We start from the raw sequence: 15,589 nt of genomic DNA, 5'->3' as shown, positions 1-15,589 counted from the left end.
AATTATCGTGTCGTGCTATCCACACAACCACATTCAGGACTTAATGCTCAGCAACATGAGGATTACAATGAACCAAAACGATTCTGGAGAAAAACGATGTTTTTTTTAAACTACATAAAACTGATTCATGCGACATGGCACTGTCACTGCATACATATTCCTTAGGTCTTATTAGTGGCCTGAAACCTCAGTTTGAATCCTGATTCCTTCTGATAACATTTGTCCCCTGAGAAAAAGTGTGAAAATCCCTCATGTAGCTTATTATCTCTCATCTGTATGGAGTTGTTTTCCTCATGTCTGTATAGGTTTCCTCTGGGTGTCCTCATTTCATCCCACACTCCAGTTACATGCAGTTCCAGAGGATGGAAGCTCAGGAGTGTTAGCCCTGTGATAGACCAGCAACCTACACAGAACCTCTTGTCCAATGTATGCTAAAATTGGCTGCAACTATTATTTGTTTTTGTTATTTAAGAGTCATATGTTGATTCAAATGTTGCTACACTGATTGGTGCATAAAAATAATGTACATTGTGATATTACTCCCCCCCCAACTGAGCGCCGTCTGCTTAAACTTACTGAGACAGAATGGACAAAGACAAACACTGGTGTTGCTCATGTGAACCAAACAAAAATCTTCTAATATTGGTAGAAAATGTTAGGTTCATGTTGGACCTCACTGCTCCTAGTAAGAGGCTGAATGATTTTATCCTTTAAGCTTCTTCCTGAGATTTCAGCTGTTACACTAAAAATGATTTAATAAGTAAATGCTGTAAGTAGCATTCTCCCTTTCACCAAGCACAGAAACACTTTCTCTAGCTTGGTCTCATGTGAAAAACAAGCTGGGAATGTGCAGCAACCAGAGCCAAGGGCCAAAATACAACAGTTAAGCAAAGGCCAAATAATAATTGTTAGACATCAATTATTTAGATATGGAACAAGTGGCATTTTAGGTTTCCTGTCATCACAAAGCTTATTAAAATGCTGTGTTTAAAATTCTCAACTCTAAATAACCCCTGAACCTCAATTATACTCTATAAACCTGGGATAAATACAGTGCTACATCAGCCTGAACTGTTCTCTAACAATGTGATGATTTAATTTGAATTATGACCTCTCTGAACACAGAAGTTGTTTGTCACAGTAGGAGCCTTTAGAAACAAAAGCAAGCATCCCTCGCCGACCTACAGCTGCTTTGGTCTGGTAGGAAAACAAGAAATCTTGTCTACTCTCAGCACTTCAAACTAATGCCACTGATCCGGTTTGCATTTATTACCTATCAATATTTATGTGTTAGCAAGCAGCATCCTAAATTCAGTGTTGAATAAGACATGCTTGTGTATTGATCCTCCTGCAGAAAGTCTTTAATGGAATAACTAAACTGATGACCTCAGGTAAATGAGTTCATGTAAATTAATGCTCACAGACATGCACTACATTTAAAATACAGCAATCAGAGTCAATATGTTCATTTTCCTCATTTTTCTCATCTGTTTACTGGTATTATACTTTAAATGTATTTCATTTAGACTGTCAAAATGCTTACTGAGTGTCACCTCATACTGTGAAAGCCACACACCTCTCAGTCACCATGGCTGTATTGATGAACTGATGTATTGAAAAGACTGAATAAAAATAAATGATGTGTGAATGGATTGGAAAACATCATCTCTCTCCACCCATTTTGTTTGGCAGTAGTGGCTGTAAGTATGTGAAAGAGAGAGAGATGAATGAAAGACAACTTTGATCTAGCATGAATCTACCTATTTCTATTCACTGTCACTCTCTCTCTCTCTCTCTCATCTTTCTCCTCCATCTGTTACTATAACTGAATGAGCCTGGCTGCAAAAGCTGGAGGCTCCAAGTTTCACTTTGAATTCTGTCTGCCTATAAAGTCCAAGATGGCTTCATTTAAACCAAGTACTTTATTAGAAAGAAAGTGGACAAAAAGACAAGCCAGACAGGAGGGATGGAGAGAATGGATTTACTTGGAGAGTCTGACTTGTTCCTGAACTCAGGCCCCAGAACTGCTTACCTTCACAGGCTTTTTTCTGTTTGCATTCAGCACTGTCAGTAGGAACCCTGAAGCGATGTAACACTTAAGTGGCCAACTGTTAGTGATTAGCCAACAAGCTCACAATAGTTAACACACAGCAATGTTGCATTACTGGTAAGTATTTTCTTTATAAGTTGCTACTGTTAATTATATAAGGAGCCACTAATGCTCTGCAGAGGCATCCATTGGTGGACTACAGCTCTCCATGCTGCTGGTGATGGCTATAGATCACTATGGTTTACAAGGCTAACACAGTTTTTAAAAAATGGCACTTGGTGGTGCTGCAGTAAATGTACATATACATCACTCATGGTTCCTATTGTGCTTGGAGAGTACCTACCCCGAGGAGCTTAAAAAAAGTCTCCCAAAACGCCATTCAAGGAACTATTATCGTTCTCAGTTCCTGTGGTCTGGACACACAAAAAATGGAGGTTCTAAGAACTATGAAAAAGTTCTTCTATTTTACCAAATATATTCCAAACTGACAGCTTGTTAACCCCAACCACTAAACAGCCATCATTCTTTCAGAGCTTAGAACCTGATAGTACGAAAGTCTGGAATGGAAAATCACCCTAAACCCAAACAGGATTTTCTTCATAGACCACAATGATAAAAGAGACATCTGTAAAACTGTTGACAGGACATCTCAAACTGCAAACCAATTATCCTATCACTCTTTGTTTTATGCATTTTTAATCCATAAAGGTTTTATATGTTACTTTACTAGACCCTAGAAAAAGGACTGTTATGCCATCCAAATGAAAAGTCTAAAGTGAATGTAAAATCTAAAGTAAACTCTATTTTCAGTGAGTAGAATGGTGGCCATCTTGTAATCTGGTATCCAGCTCTTATCATACGCTCAATGATTTCTTCCAAGCTCCCAGGAACAGTGCTGGGCTGTGAGGCAAATTTTGTATAATTGCCAAACTGTGTTAATACAACTTTTACATTCATCATGTGACACACAATGGCCCAAAAAGCATTTTCCCATAGAAAATCACTGGGAAATGAGTGGTTTACATGTACATGTGTACAACTGTATGCATGACTGTACTTACAGCTATCCTCTTCTTCAGAAATAAGCTTGACCACATAGCAGGCGTAGATAAACCCCATCAACTAGAGACAAAGAGAGCAGCAGAAACAGAACAAGATTATCTTTGTAGAATGAACAGTCAGACAGACAGACAGATAAATATAGAGAAATGGAGAGATAGATAGATAACAAACAAACTACAAAAACAGGTGTTGGTGTAAGTGGAGCAGAACAGCACTGTGCTATTTTGCTCCAAAATAGAGCACTTGAATCAATGGACACACACACACACACACACACACACACACACAAACACATACATACACATTGAATGTCTGGCATCTTCAATGACAACCTCAAGGTTAGTGCAAACTCTCATGATTTCCGAGCTGTACTGACACTGTTATAATACACACCTTCAACCCTTGTAACTATTAAAATAAGAATGGGCACAACTGTCTCTCTATTATGGTGCTATAGCTGAGATTGTGATCACTGAAATTGAACTTTCAGCTGCCGCTATTGCTTTTGTATTACAGTGTCAAGGTAGATAGTTCCATATTGGTCACTATCATCCAAGTGAAAACCTGACACCGCCACCTACTCTGATAGCGCTTTGTTGTGTTGGACTTGTAACCAGCTGAAGAGGTGAACCTCACATTGTTCTGCCTGCTGGTCTCACATCTGTTACAAGCCATTCACAAACCTGAAAACAATAGCGGCTGTAGACTTAACAATAAAAATGTGGGCTACAGTGCTGTATTTTTGTGTGCTGTGATTATAGTGTTTAGATAGTGATACAGCAGTTCACACTAGCTGAACACCTTCGCTCTCTGATCTGCTGTCTTATTGGCTGTCTGTTTCCAAGGTGACTGATAGGAGGCAGGTGATTGGAGAGAAGGTGCAGAAAAGGTGAGGTTAGTGTAGGGTCATCATTTATGTGCCCCTATTACCCTGCAATTATAGAGGAGAAATGAAAGACAGAAAAGAAACATGGGAAGAGGGGAAGATAAGACAGATGGTGATGGATGTATATGTGTTTTTATGAGGCATTAAACTAATGCATTGCCCTGAATAAAGAGGCTTTATTGCTCAAATATGGCTTTAAGTGTAGGACAAATGACATTGACCTGCTTGGTATTCTATTGACCATACTGACACACACACACAGCCATACACAAGCACGTAAACACACAGTGAGCTGCAAATGTGAGCAACTACATTTGAGATTCAGTGTATATCTCAAGGTCTTGACCTCATTTAGTCTAAATAAGGCTCAACTCCCAAAGCTCCTCTCTCCTCCCTCCTAACTCTGTCTCTCACTCTTTATTTCCTTCCAGCTTTGTGCTTCTCTTCTTTTCTCTCTCCCTCCCTCCAACTTTTCTTTATCTCTCCTCCCTTCCCTTTCCTTTTCTCCTCTACAGTCTCTGACAAGTCCATCAGTCATAGACATACAGTGTTTTACTCACTGGTGGAGGGATTTACTTTGAGCTGAGCCAAATACCAACAGACAACGATGTCAATATCAGCATGGGGATCAAATGTGATGAGAAAATCAATTTGGACAATGTATGTAGTAGGATTCTTGTAGCTGAAAATTATCACTAGTCAAAGACAGAGATCAGCTTCCCTGCTATAAAATCTCAGCTTTGACAGCAGTTTATCAGAATACCTTTATTTTCAAAGATTAAGATATCCTGAAGCCTCAGACAGCCTCTCCTGTCCAGCCCAGCTTAAATGATTTTTAAGTGTTACACAGTGCAAACGTTGTTTGAAAGACTTTCAGGAGTTTGGGGACTTTTCTGTCACATGGGGTAAAAAGCTGATCCCAAGCACCTTTTGTTTTCTGCAGGCTCATTGCCTCTGAAAATGACTTTTGGGTGCACTTTTGTTTGTACCAATGAACAGAGTGCAGGGAGTCGTGCTGAGCTGTGACAAAGTACGTTTCTCTGCACATCAATATCCTGTTAATATTCTGGATCTCAAGTATTGCACTTTGGTATTGCTGCATGTAAACATAATATCCTGTTTATAATAAGCCTGATTATATCTTCTCCAGATGTAAAGAAATCCATATAAGATAGCCCGGGTGCACGAATATTGACTCTGACGTGTATGCTCCTTATGTTCATTGTTGGAGTTCTGGGTCTGAGACAGTTTGATGTCTGCAGTTATATTTGGCCTGTCTTGTTCAGGAGCTCTCAAAAGTGTACTGGAGCTGTATTTGGAGTTTTGCAGAGCTGAAAAGTTACACAAAACTCATTATAAATCTACTTAAATGTCCAGGAACAAATGTTGTTATGACTAAGATTTAGATCAATTATTTTCAATTTTCTATTGCTGCTAATTGAAATGAGAAAGGAAGTATAGGGAGGCAAAAATTTTACTGAGGTTTATGCCAGGGAAAAATGAAGCTGTGATGATGAGTTGGTTATCTCATCTGCTTTCAGAGATTACATTGCAGCTTCAGTGGCATAATTGATCACACTTTGACAAATTCAGGTCCATGGATGACTTCATTTCCTATGAAACATGTTTATAAGTACTTTTTAAAGACACTTCAGCTTCAGTCAGTGCTTACAATTTAATGAACATATACACTTAAACTTTATTTTAACACTTTCAACTTCTTTCAACTGAAATAGAAATACCACCACTTCAGCAAAGACTCAGACAGGATCGCTGGCCTGACTGGTCTGACAAGTAACAACTGGTACAACCTAACCACTCCACCTCACAGAAGCACACACCTCATTCAGAGCAGAAACCATTTTTATGGCGTTTTATGTGCACGGTGTTACACACTAACCAGGAGGCAGGAAAGCAGTCTTTATCCTATTTCTTAAACAATGCACATCAGTACTGTTGCCATGGTAAACACAGTAAATGTGGTTAGTTATGCAACAGTAAGTCAGTAACACCTTGTGGCATTATCTTAAGAGAAGGCGAGAGTAATGGTATGGGTAATACACTGAATAATGTAACAAGATTTTGCCTTTCCAATTTACATTTTGCTATTTCAAAGCAGAGTAGAATGTTTTGAACAAAACAAAAAACCCCTGCAATGATACTGACTGCAAAGTGGGTTTCCTGCACTGCAGATACACCCTCTGCTTTCACAATGTCTTCCCAGTTTGGGCCATTTAATACCAAAGAATATTGCTAAATTTTCAATCTCAACCTCTTACGGTTATTTATTGCTTCTTTGGAAAATTTGATTATGACTTCTTTTTGGCTTTAGTATCAATTTTGTCTGAGTCAACAGTAATTAAATGAATTGAGTTAATAAAATGAAAATGAAAAGGGTGTTGCCTTGGGTAGCACTGTCACCTCATAGCAAGGCTGTCCTGGATTCAAACCTGCCAGCTAGCTGGGACCTCAACAGTCTCTAAGTCATTTCTGTAAATTGCCCCTAGGTGTGCTTGTTAGTGTGGATGCTTGCAGCCCTTTAATAGGCCGGCAACTAGTCCAGGGTGTTTCTACTGACTCTTGCTCAGTAGGTATGCATGGATAGGCTTGGACTCCAAGCGCCCCACATTGAAAAAAAAAAAAAAAAGGAAAAAAAAAAAAAAAAAGCAAAGAGTCTCCAGCCATACTAGCAGCTAATAAGTGCCAAGAGAAATGTCCTAATATTTAGCAGGCATAACGTTTACCAGCTTGGTTTAATACCTGTTAACTGTCAGGGTCGGCGCGTAAAGCTGCCGGTGATATCACGGGGTGAACTCAGTTATAGACCCATACGAGGATAAGTGAAACACTGTCTATTTAATAAGAGCACTGGTAACAAAACAATACAGAAAACTATGTAAACTCGAAACATACTCTCAGGTCGATAATACAGTCCAGGGTCAGAGCCAGCAAACTTACACAGCCAAGGGATCCACAAACAAGAGGTCAGAGAGGGGAGTCCAATAGTCCATACACAGAAAAACACGAGCAGAAACAGAGGGTTAGGCAAAACTCGGTGGTCAAACAGAAATCCAGGGTCAGAGCTGGAATCACAGGAACAGGTAAAATGCTGGAAAGTCTGAACAGTAGTTAGAACGATCTGGCAGCCAGCTTTCCGGGGGGGGAAAGCTGCCTATAACGGGGTGAAAACAGGTATAAACAATAATCACTGATTAAAGTAAAAAGTCCGGAACTGAGGTGAAACTGAAACAGGAAGAAATGAGTGTCTGAACTAAATTTCATGGCAATCTATCAAATTCTTTCTATTATTTCTATCAAAACCACCAATATTAACTTCACTGTGATGCTAGAGAAAATGTCAGGGGGTCACCAAAGTTGTCATGATTCTTCCTCTGGGAACCCTGAAAATTTGTACTACCATCTGTGTCAATACTTCTTGTATATGTAGAGACAGAAGAAAGATTTTGACATGCTGGTTGCACTAGAGGAAACCGCCGGGGAACCACTAATGTCAATAGCCTTCATCCTCTGGGGAATATGAATGTCTGTACAAAATTTCACAGTAATCCATCCAACAGTTGTTGAGCTATGTTAGCCTTGATTAAACTGTAAACCGACTGACATTGCCATCCATAGAACCGCACTGTTAACATGGCTAAAACACAAAAGCCACAAATATGAAGAGGTTACTGTACACAACCAAATCCAAGCAGTTCAGTGATATCGTGATAAGCAAGGCATATCCTGAATCAGTTCAGTAAATACAGGAATTTAAATTGGGCTGTTTATTACAGTAAATGTTGTGTCAGAAACCTAACCTAACCTAAAATCCTTACAACTAACACTGTTTCCAACTGGGCTCCGTTAGCGATGTGTCATTAAGCAATAACAGGTAACTGAATCATGATTGTCTCTGACAGTGATCAAGTCCCAAATGCTCTTGCAGCAGCGATTCTGATAACACCCGGAAGTCTGAAGGGAGCTCAGGGAGAAATTAGATGAATGTCAAACAGCTGGTGTTCGATAAGGAAGGGAAAGCCTACAGTACTGTGTTCTGCATAGCCTGACACCAAATATTTAGACCAAGCATCATGGGAAGAGGCATTTTAGAAATGCAAGAACAGATGCCAGGAGAAGGCGGCTATAGGTCAGTCACCTAGTGATGCAGTTTGTCCTACACCAAGGTGGGCAGTGAGGTTGCATTTTGCCAAAACAACTGCAGCGAAAATGCTGACACCAGTGAATCATCTATCTCAAGGTCTGTGAAACTGAATCCGCTCACAGGTTAACCAGTATTTCACAAGATCATGGCATTATTTGTGTCCATAATAAATTCTGCCTCTTTTCTGCATCTTTAGTCCCACAACCTTCACACTGTTTATGAGGAATCTTAAGTACAGAGTTGTTTACTTTGTGTCTGATAATCTTGCTTTGTGTTAGATGTATTCATCTCAAATGAAAGAATCCATTACTGCAGCATCCATCACTCTCCTGCAGATAAATTCTACTGTGATCACGGTGTCACATTCATCGGATAAAAACTGCTTATGTGCTCATAATGCCTGCTTAAACTCAAACTCATGTTTGGCTCCAGTTTTTCTCCCACGCTCTCTGTAAATTATTTGTAATAAAAATATTTTGTCAGTGACTCAGAGCTGCACTGAAAAATCGCTGTAATACTACAATCAATAATTACATCTAATCACTTTCATCTAAATTTGTTTGTGTTGTGTGATGCTTGTGTAAAGCTGCACACCGCTTACAGCAATAACAAATGAATCACAAATTAAGTAAATCCAGTATCAACGTCGCTCACTGTCGAAGGATGTCACAGCTCTGATGTGACAGCTGTGCAACTGCCATCTACCATACCTCGATGCACGCTTTTTGGTTTATTAAGAATTTGAGTGTTGCCTGCCTTCATCTGAAAAAAAAGATGAACACAAACAAAAAGAAAGCCAGGTTATTCAGCAAACACGAGATTGGTGCTGTATAGAGCACAGCCCTGCCTTGGCTGACTGACATTCAATTCTCGTGCATTGTTCTTTCTCTTCCCCGATCTTTGAATAACAACTATGAAAACCAATCTAGTCCCAGTGCTGCGTCCATGAATACAACTTGACGCTGATATGACTAACATTATTGGCTGGTGTCAGTGACAACAATGTTGCATTCAGTTCAGTGAATAACTAAAAATTAAAGCACACTTCATTTTGTAGTGACTTTCTTTCTCAGTGATAAATAACCTAGAAACTGCTTCTGTCATTTATCCCCATAGTGTTTTTGAATTACAACATTTAGACAATCATATTTTGATTTAATTTTAAATAAATTAATTGATGTAATTTTCAGAATCTGGAATATGTTTCCTTTTGGCTCTGGCCATCTCACTGTGAGAGGACAGACCTTGAGTTGTCCACAGCTTCTTCCTGGATTCTTCTAAATGGACGTCACACTTGGTGGATCACAGTTAGCTTTGTTTTAAATGGTTTTATGACCTCACTGTGTTGTACGAGTTAGAAATGAAAGAAGTAAAATCATAAGTGAGCAAAGGGTCATGGCTGTCACAAAAGCTGCCAGGCCATTTTGACAGAACTGATTTTATATGTCAGGCCCATTAGCCAGTTTGGAGAGCAATCTATTTCTCTGGAGCCTCTGTTGGATGTGGCGAGGAGGATGCTGCACAAATTCTTGAACATCATAGAGAACATTTCACAACGCTGCATGAAGTCTTTCTTGCCAACTGTCATCACCCTGTGCAATGACTCTCCTCTGTGTTGGGAGAGAGATCTCCTCTTCTGACAAGATATTTACTGTACATATGTTCATGTTTTATGCACTACTCTCTGTCTGTGAGTGTTGATACTGCATTGTATTTAATTTAAGTGATTGTAAAGTGTTGATAAAAGGTGTAACATGCAAACAAGCAGCCATAGCTGATGATAATTGTCTCCATGGGAACCTGTAGCATTTCATAGTCAAGGTTATTTCAACTGTGTGCAGTAAAGAGGTCTGTTGTTTTCAGGTTTTCTTTCCAACAGAAAACAGCAGTGCTCACTGATTAGTTTCTCCACTCTGGTTAAGGTTGTGCTAATCACTAAAATTACTTGTATGCATGTACTCTAGAGCCCCGAACCAGCAGGAAGTGCCATCATAGATGTTTTTTGTTGTGAAATATCATTTAATTATCACTCTGTCTGTGCTATTAGCTAGGAGAATGAACCTGAAAAAACTGTAATCACAGAAGTCATACTTGTGCATTCCCCCACTGTGTTACAGTTAGGCAGTAATGGCGTTAGCCTACATTTCACTGAGGACTCTCTTGATCTCCCAGGAGAAGCCCTATACTCAATTTCAGCTCAGATTGTGTGCAACAGATTTGGAAGAGAGAAAGAGTCAGTTAACTCTTCAAAAACAAGGCAATTTGCTGTAACAGTCAGCCAGCAAAGCATTGTAGCATTGCAAGTCAGTTAATCAGTTAACAATTTATCATGTAAAACATATGAAATATATGAACCACTGGATATTGCTCAATGTAAAAGGCTGTTCTTTTAACAGATACACTTATCTAATGTAGAAACAGAGGATAAATTCATAAGATTTAGTGTGTGGTCAGACCTGAACATCATATGAATCTGTAACTCAGTAAGCCAGAAACAATTTCTTGACGGTCAGTGAGTGATTCAGTAAGACTGGGAAAAAAGTCCATCATATGCCCAACTGACCACTCAGCCAAACAATAACAGGCTCTTTGACCTTGACAGCTGCAAATGCCTCAGTGGCTATTCTGATTTCCACATACTGTCTTGATATATCTACATCTGAGATTTCTTTTATCCTGTCTATTCAAAAGCGCCTTGATGTGTGGAAAAAAGGTCAGTCACACCAGACACAAATATTCCCTTTCTCCCAGTTTTTCACTGCAGGTAACAGTTATCCAGACAGCTAACCTATAAATATGCAGGCAACCAGTCAGTTTACAGTAGAATCCAAGCCAACCAAACCCTAACCCCTCACTTGCAGTAATCAGCCACTCCACTGCTTGAGCCTATGTTAATAAGGATCCTCAGTGTTTCCACCAATTACAGTAAATCATCCAGCCAGTCAACCAGTGAACCAGTCAGGCTATTGAGTGTGTGCTCACGGAGCATGACAGTGTTTCCACACACCAATTACAGCGAGACAGTGGTACAGCTGTGTGGTGGCTTGGCACTCAGCCACAGTATAAGTACCACTATCGATTGACAGAGAGACACCGAGAGTGTATGAGGAGAGCGAGTGAAACAGTCATGCTAAGTGAGGGAAGAAGATGCAGAATGAAAAAAGAGTCAGATGTACCTGACTGAAACTCCCAAACTCTTTCTCTCTTTCTCTTACTGTATGTTGCAATGATGCATATTGATAATGATGCATGTCTTATGTAACGGTTCTAAAAAAGAACCTGAAGTCACAAACCAAATGTCACGGCATGTTGGTGATCAGATGACACGGTCCAGTCTGGTTCTCACATCTGTCTCCCTCCACTATTAACAGTTGGTTCAGACCCTTCGTGTGTCTGTATCTGTACCATTTAACACTGAGGCAGAAACAGTGGACTGTTGCTGACTTTACATAAATAACACAGCTTTAAAAAGCAGTGTCTAAAACAGAGAAAAGAAGTTAAAAACTAAACAATCCAAATGCTTCAATCAGCTGTAGAGACTGTGGCTGGGTCCCAATTCAGGGAATGCATCCTTCGAAGGTTGCATTTGAACACCGACTGCATCACAGCACTGCCACAAGACCGCACCATTCTGAAGTCTCCTTCAAATAAGGCCAAGAAATGCTTCCTTCCTTCGCTGGGCAGTGAAGGCTGCAACTGTTGGATCCTTCACGGCCTACCCTATCCCAAGATTCATTGCATGCCAGCAGAGAGCAGAGCAGCTGTCAAGGTTACTAACGACAGGAGCGGCTCTTCGTAACACGTGGGAACAGTTACTAACGTTCTACAATGGGTATGCCTTTGTAAGCCACATCCTTCAAAGGATGCAGCCCCTGAAATGAGACACAGCTTATATCATTAAAAATGAAAGAAATATTTATTTGCAGGTATTTCATGTTTTCTTCTACAAATCATTAGTTAGTTTAACCCCTGTTTACTGTGTGACTCTCGTAAAAGTGCGTTCTTCTCTTCAGTGCTCCACGCTGTTGGCGTTTTTTTCGGATCTCCCTCCCAAGAAAAAACAACAACAAACAGAATGATGTGGCTCAAAAACCAAGGCCTGAACTGAACCATGGATTTGGTGAACCGTTACACCCCTAGTGCATCTGTAAGCGTGTCTGTACTCACGTGTTTACAACCACAAAAAAAACAGAGCTACAGTATAGAGGAGACTGAGATGAAAAGAGACAGTTCTCTCTCATTCCCATTCTTGACTCTCTTCTGATCCTGCTAATTATCACAGTTTGACAGTGCAGGAGAGGAAGAAACACAGAGGCTGAGGGTAAGAGACAGGCAGAAGAAAACAAACAGGAGGAAACCATTTTTGCAAAAATAAAATAAGGCAGAGCAAGAGAGAGAGAGAGAAATATAGATAGAGTCTCTAAAGCAGCTTATCTAGCCCATTCTACAGTATGTTAATGAGGGTATGAAGTTATTTAACTCAATAGAGCCTAGATGCTTTATTTTACTTTAATACAGATACCCCACAATTCCCTACCCCATTGCAACAGACAGAGAAGTTGTCATGGTTGTAATACACTTTAGAATACATTAAACTTTAACATACTAGGGAGTATAACTGTACACAACAGCAGTTGAATAATTGCACTCGTTTCAAAGCACACACAAAAATACTTTACACAAAGTGCAGAATACTTCTCCCCACATAAAACAAATTCATAAACACACACACACTTTCATACCAGACCTAATGTGCTACAGTGTCAAATCCCTGGATGGATAAAATCACAATGTGAGGAGACACGATGACAAACCCACTGGCTTCCCCCCAGTGTGGCCCAGAAACCAAGTTAATGTTATTTTAAGTACAGCACAGCAAAGTCATTGCATTTTTAGCCTTGCACAGAAAAAGGGAATTTATCTAAGTTGTATAAAAAAGTATTGTGAGTAAAAATGACAGTTTGTAGTTTTTGGGGGGATTACATACCAGAGCATGGTATTTATTTATGGCACTTTCTTTTACTAGCAGCTATCAGCTAACTCCATGAAATAACTGAATGACATTTCTAACATTTTTACTCTTGTGCTTTTGGCTTTGGAAAAGCACAGCACTAGCCTTGGCTTTTGGGTAGAAAGGACTACTGTTCCGTTACACTTTAGAGAGGGGTTTAGCTAATGGTTAAAAGTTTCTATGTTTTCATTAAGTGCCAGTACAAAATGCTCAGACACTCAGAGCCAAGCTAGCTGTTCCCCCTTCCCTCTATGTTTTATGCTAGATAGGCTAAATACATCCAGACACCAGTTATACAGGTTAGAAAGATATTATGATAAATGTTTATTTAGACTTGCTACATATGTAGCAGCCACTGTGAACAACAGGTCACTCCTATTAATCAAAAGGGGGGTTTAAAGCCATAAACCCAGATGTAGTGCAGTTTGAAATTGCAGTGCATACTAAAAAATACTAATTTAGGCCAAGTACTTACAGCCAGGAGTATCTGCAGCGAGGAGTGAGCGACCTCTATGAACTGAAAATCTACCAGACAGCCAGATATAGATATATATCGGTGGTCCTCGGGCGCCCAGGACGGAGGAGGGGTGATAGGTGTCACCTTGCACCCCGGGCCGTTCTCCATCCACCAGGAGCGATGCATGGACAGGTTAAATGTCAGGACAAGGTCAGAGTCCTGGAAAGACAGACAGAGAGAGTGATTTGAATTATGTCATCAGGCAGAAGACCAATCAGGAACAAGACAAAGGCAGGTGAAATGTCAGGGCAGGTTTTAACCAGGTTTGGTTAAACCCAAATTGTTTGTCAGGAGAGAGCACATGCTAAAAATAGACCTCAGACTTATAATTCCAATAATACAGGATGCCTCAGTTTGCATCTGAGTCATACATACTGTAGGCAGTGTTATTATGAGGACAATAAGGGAGGGAGTGAGAAGACTTATGGAAGGAGGCCAGAGATGAAGGGAGAGAGAGAAAAAATGAGAAACTAAGAGGCTTTGAGATGGGATTTCTTCATACACCAAAAGCACTATCATGATACTTCCAGTCTGGGAGAGAGCCAAGAGACTCAAATTTTACTGTTGCAGTATCAGGCAAAATACTGTAGTCATGATTTGTTCTTCTTTAGCAGGGCAATCCCAAAACTTGGGGTGCCATCAAAAAATGAGAGGCACATTAATGTGAATGTGGAAACAATAGTGGCACTCACAATGCTTCCCAAATAACAATGCCAGTTAATCTGCAACATGAAATATCTTGAAGAAATACTAGGATTGCCACAATTAGTAAAAACAAAGGTCTTTGGACTTTGGTGTTTCCCGATATTTCCTCCAGTGCCCCCAGTGACGCTGACATCTTTAGTTTTCTGTTTATAGCCTCACCTGTACTTTGTGTTCAGTCTTAACTGGGGACCTAGTAAACCACCATTTAAACAATACAATGTTAACAGTTTAAATGGGAATTATGTTACCATGTTAACATTCAGATTTTGCTTCAAGTATACTGCAGTTACAGCCTCACTGAAGTGATGGCATAGCTGTAGACTTTCAGCCCTGATGTTTTGCAGATATGGAGACATTTTCTTCTCTTTATTTGCTCAGATTGTTCAAAACAGCGTGAACAGAACCACCACTGGCAGAGATAAAAATTACAGCCAGAGGCTGCAAAGAACACAACAAATGACAAACAGTGAATCAACATTCTCTGTCCCTCGCTGTTTCAGTTCTACTTTACAGCAGCACAAAGACCACATGCAGTAGCAGCAGCCCCTGCAGTTACTTAGCAGGGCGTCTGCTTTGGCTCCTCTTCAATCCTTTTAATTCTAAAAGCCTCCAAGATGCACAATAAATCAGTTATAGTAGACATCTTGGTTTAAATAATGCACATATTAACGACTCCACTTAGGAAGGAGAGACACACATCATTCATCAGACGGCCATACAAACCACCCTGACACACAGAGACACACTAACACGGACCTCCACAAATGCGCACATCACGTACATGGGTTTGCGCTGCTTTGCCATTAGTTGAATAAAAAGCTCTTTAAAAGCATGGTTAAGAACAAAAATGACTTTTACCTCATGGCGATGCATCTTTTTAAGCAAGATGTCAAAAAAAGTTAGACTTTCTTGTATTTGTCTATCGAAATGAAATTACCAGGAAGCCACGTATCGCCTGTGGTTATCTTGTGCTACTGAAATGGTAGACGAACCACAGACCTTAAAGAAAGTACATTTTCAGTGGGATTGCCACCTTTGACAACTGTGGCATACATATTTGAATGAATGGACAAATGGGCAGTGAAGAACACAAATGGAAAATTGTTAAATAGACAACACCTGAGCCAACATCCCACTCCATGTTTACCTGTCTCACTTGTCCACCCATCACACACACACATGGCTCTGTCACCTCT

At 40.0% G+C, this 15,589-nt stretch overlaps 1 protein-coding gene across 1 annotated transcript in view; it reads right to left on the bottom strand.

Annotated features, from left to right (window-relative positions):
• Positions 1-15,589, bottom strand: part of nkain2 (sodium/potassium transporting ATPase interacting 2) — a 78,882-nt gene that overhangs the window by 9,008 nt on the left and 54,285 nt on the right. Inside the window, exons 4-5 of the mRNA XM_020587182.1 lie at positions 13,647-13,847; positions 3,112-3,172 (exon numbers count right to left, since the gene is read on the bottom strand). Coding sequence (XP_020442838.1) covers positions 3,112-3,172; positions 13,647-13,847 — 262 coding nt within the window. The remainder of the gene's footprint in view (positions 1-3,111; positions 3,173-13,646; positions 13,848-15,589) is intronic.

This window comes from Monopterus albus, unplaced genomic scaffold, assembly GCF_001952655.1.
Source record: "Monopterus albus unplaced genomic scaffold, M_albus_1.0 scaffold443.1, whole genome shotgun sequence".
NCBI classification, from domain to species: domain Eukaryota; kingdom Metazoa; phylum Chordata; class Actinopteri; order Synbranchiformes; family Synbranchidae; genus Monopterus; species Monopterus albus.
The sequence above is the reverse complement of the archived record's forward strand: the minus strand, read 5'-3'. Positions and strand labels throughout refer to the sequence as shown.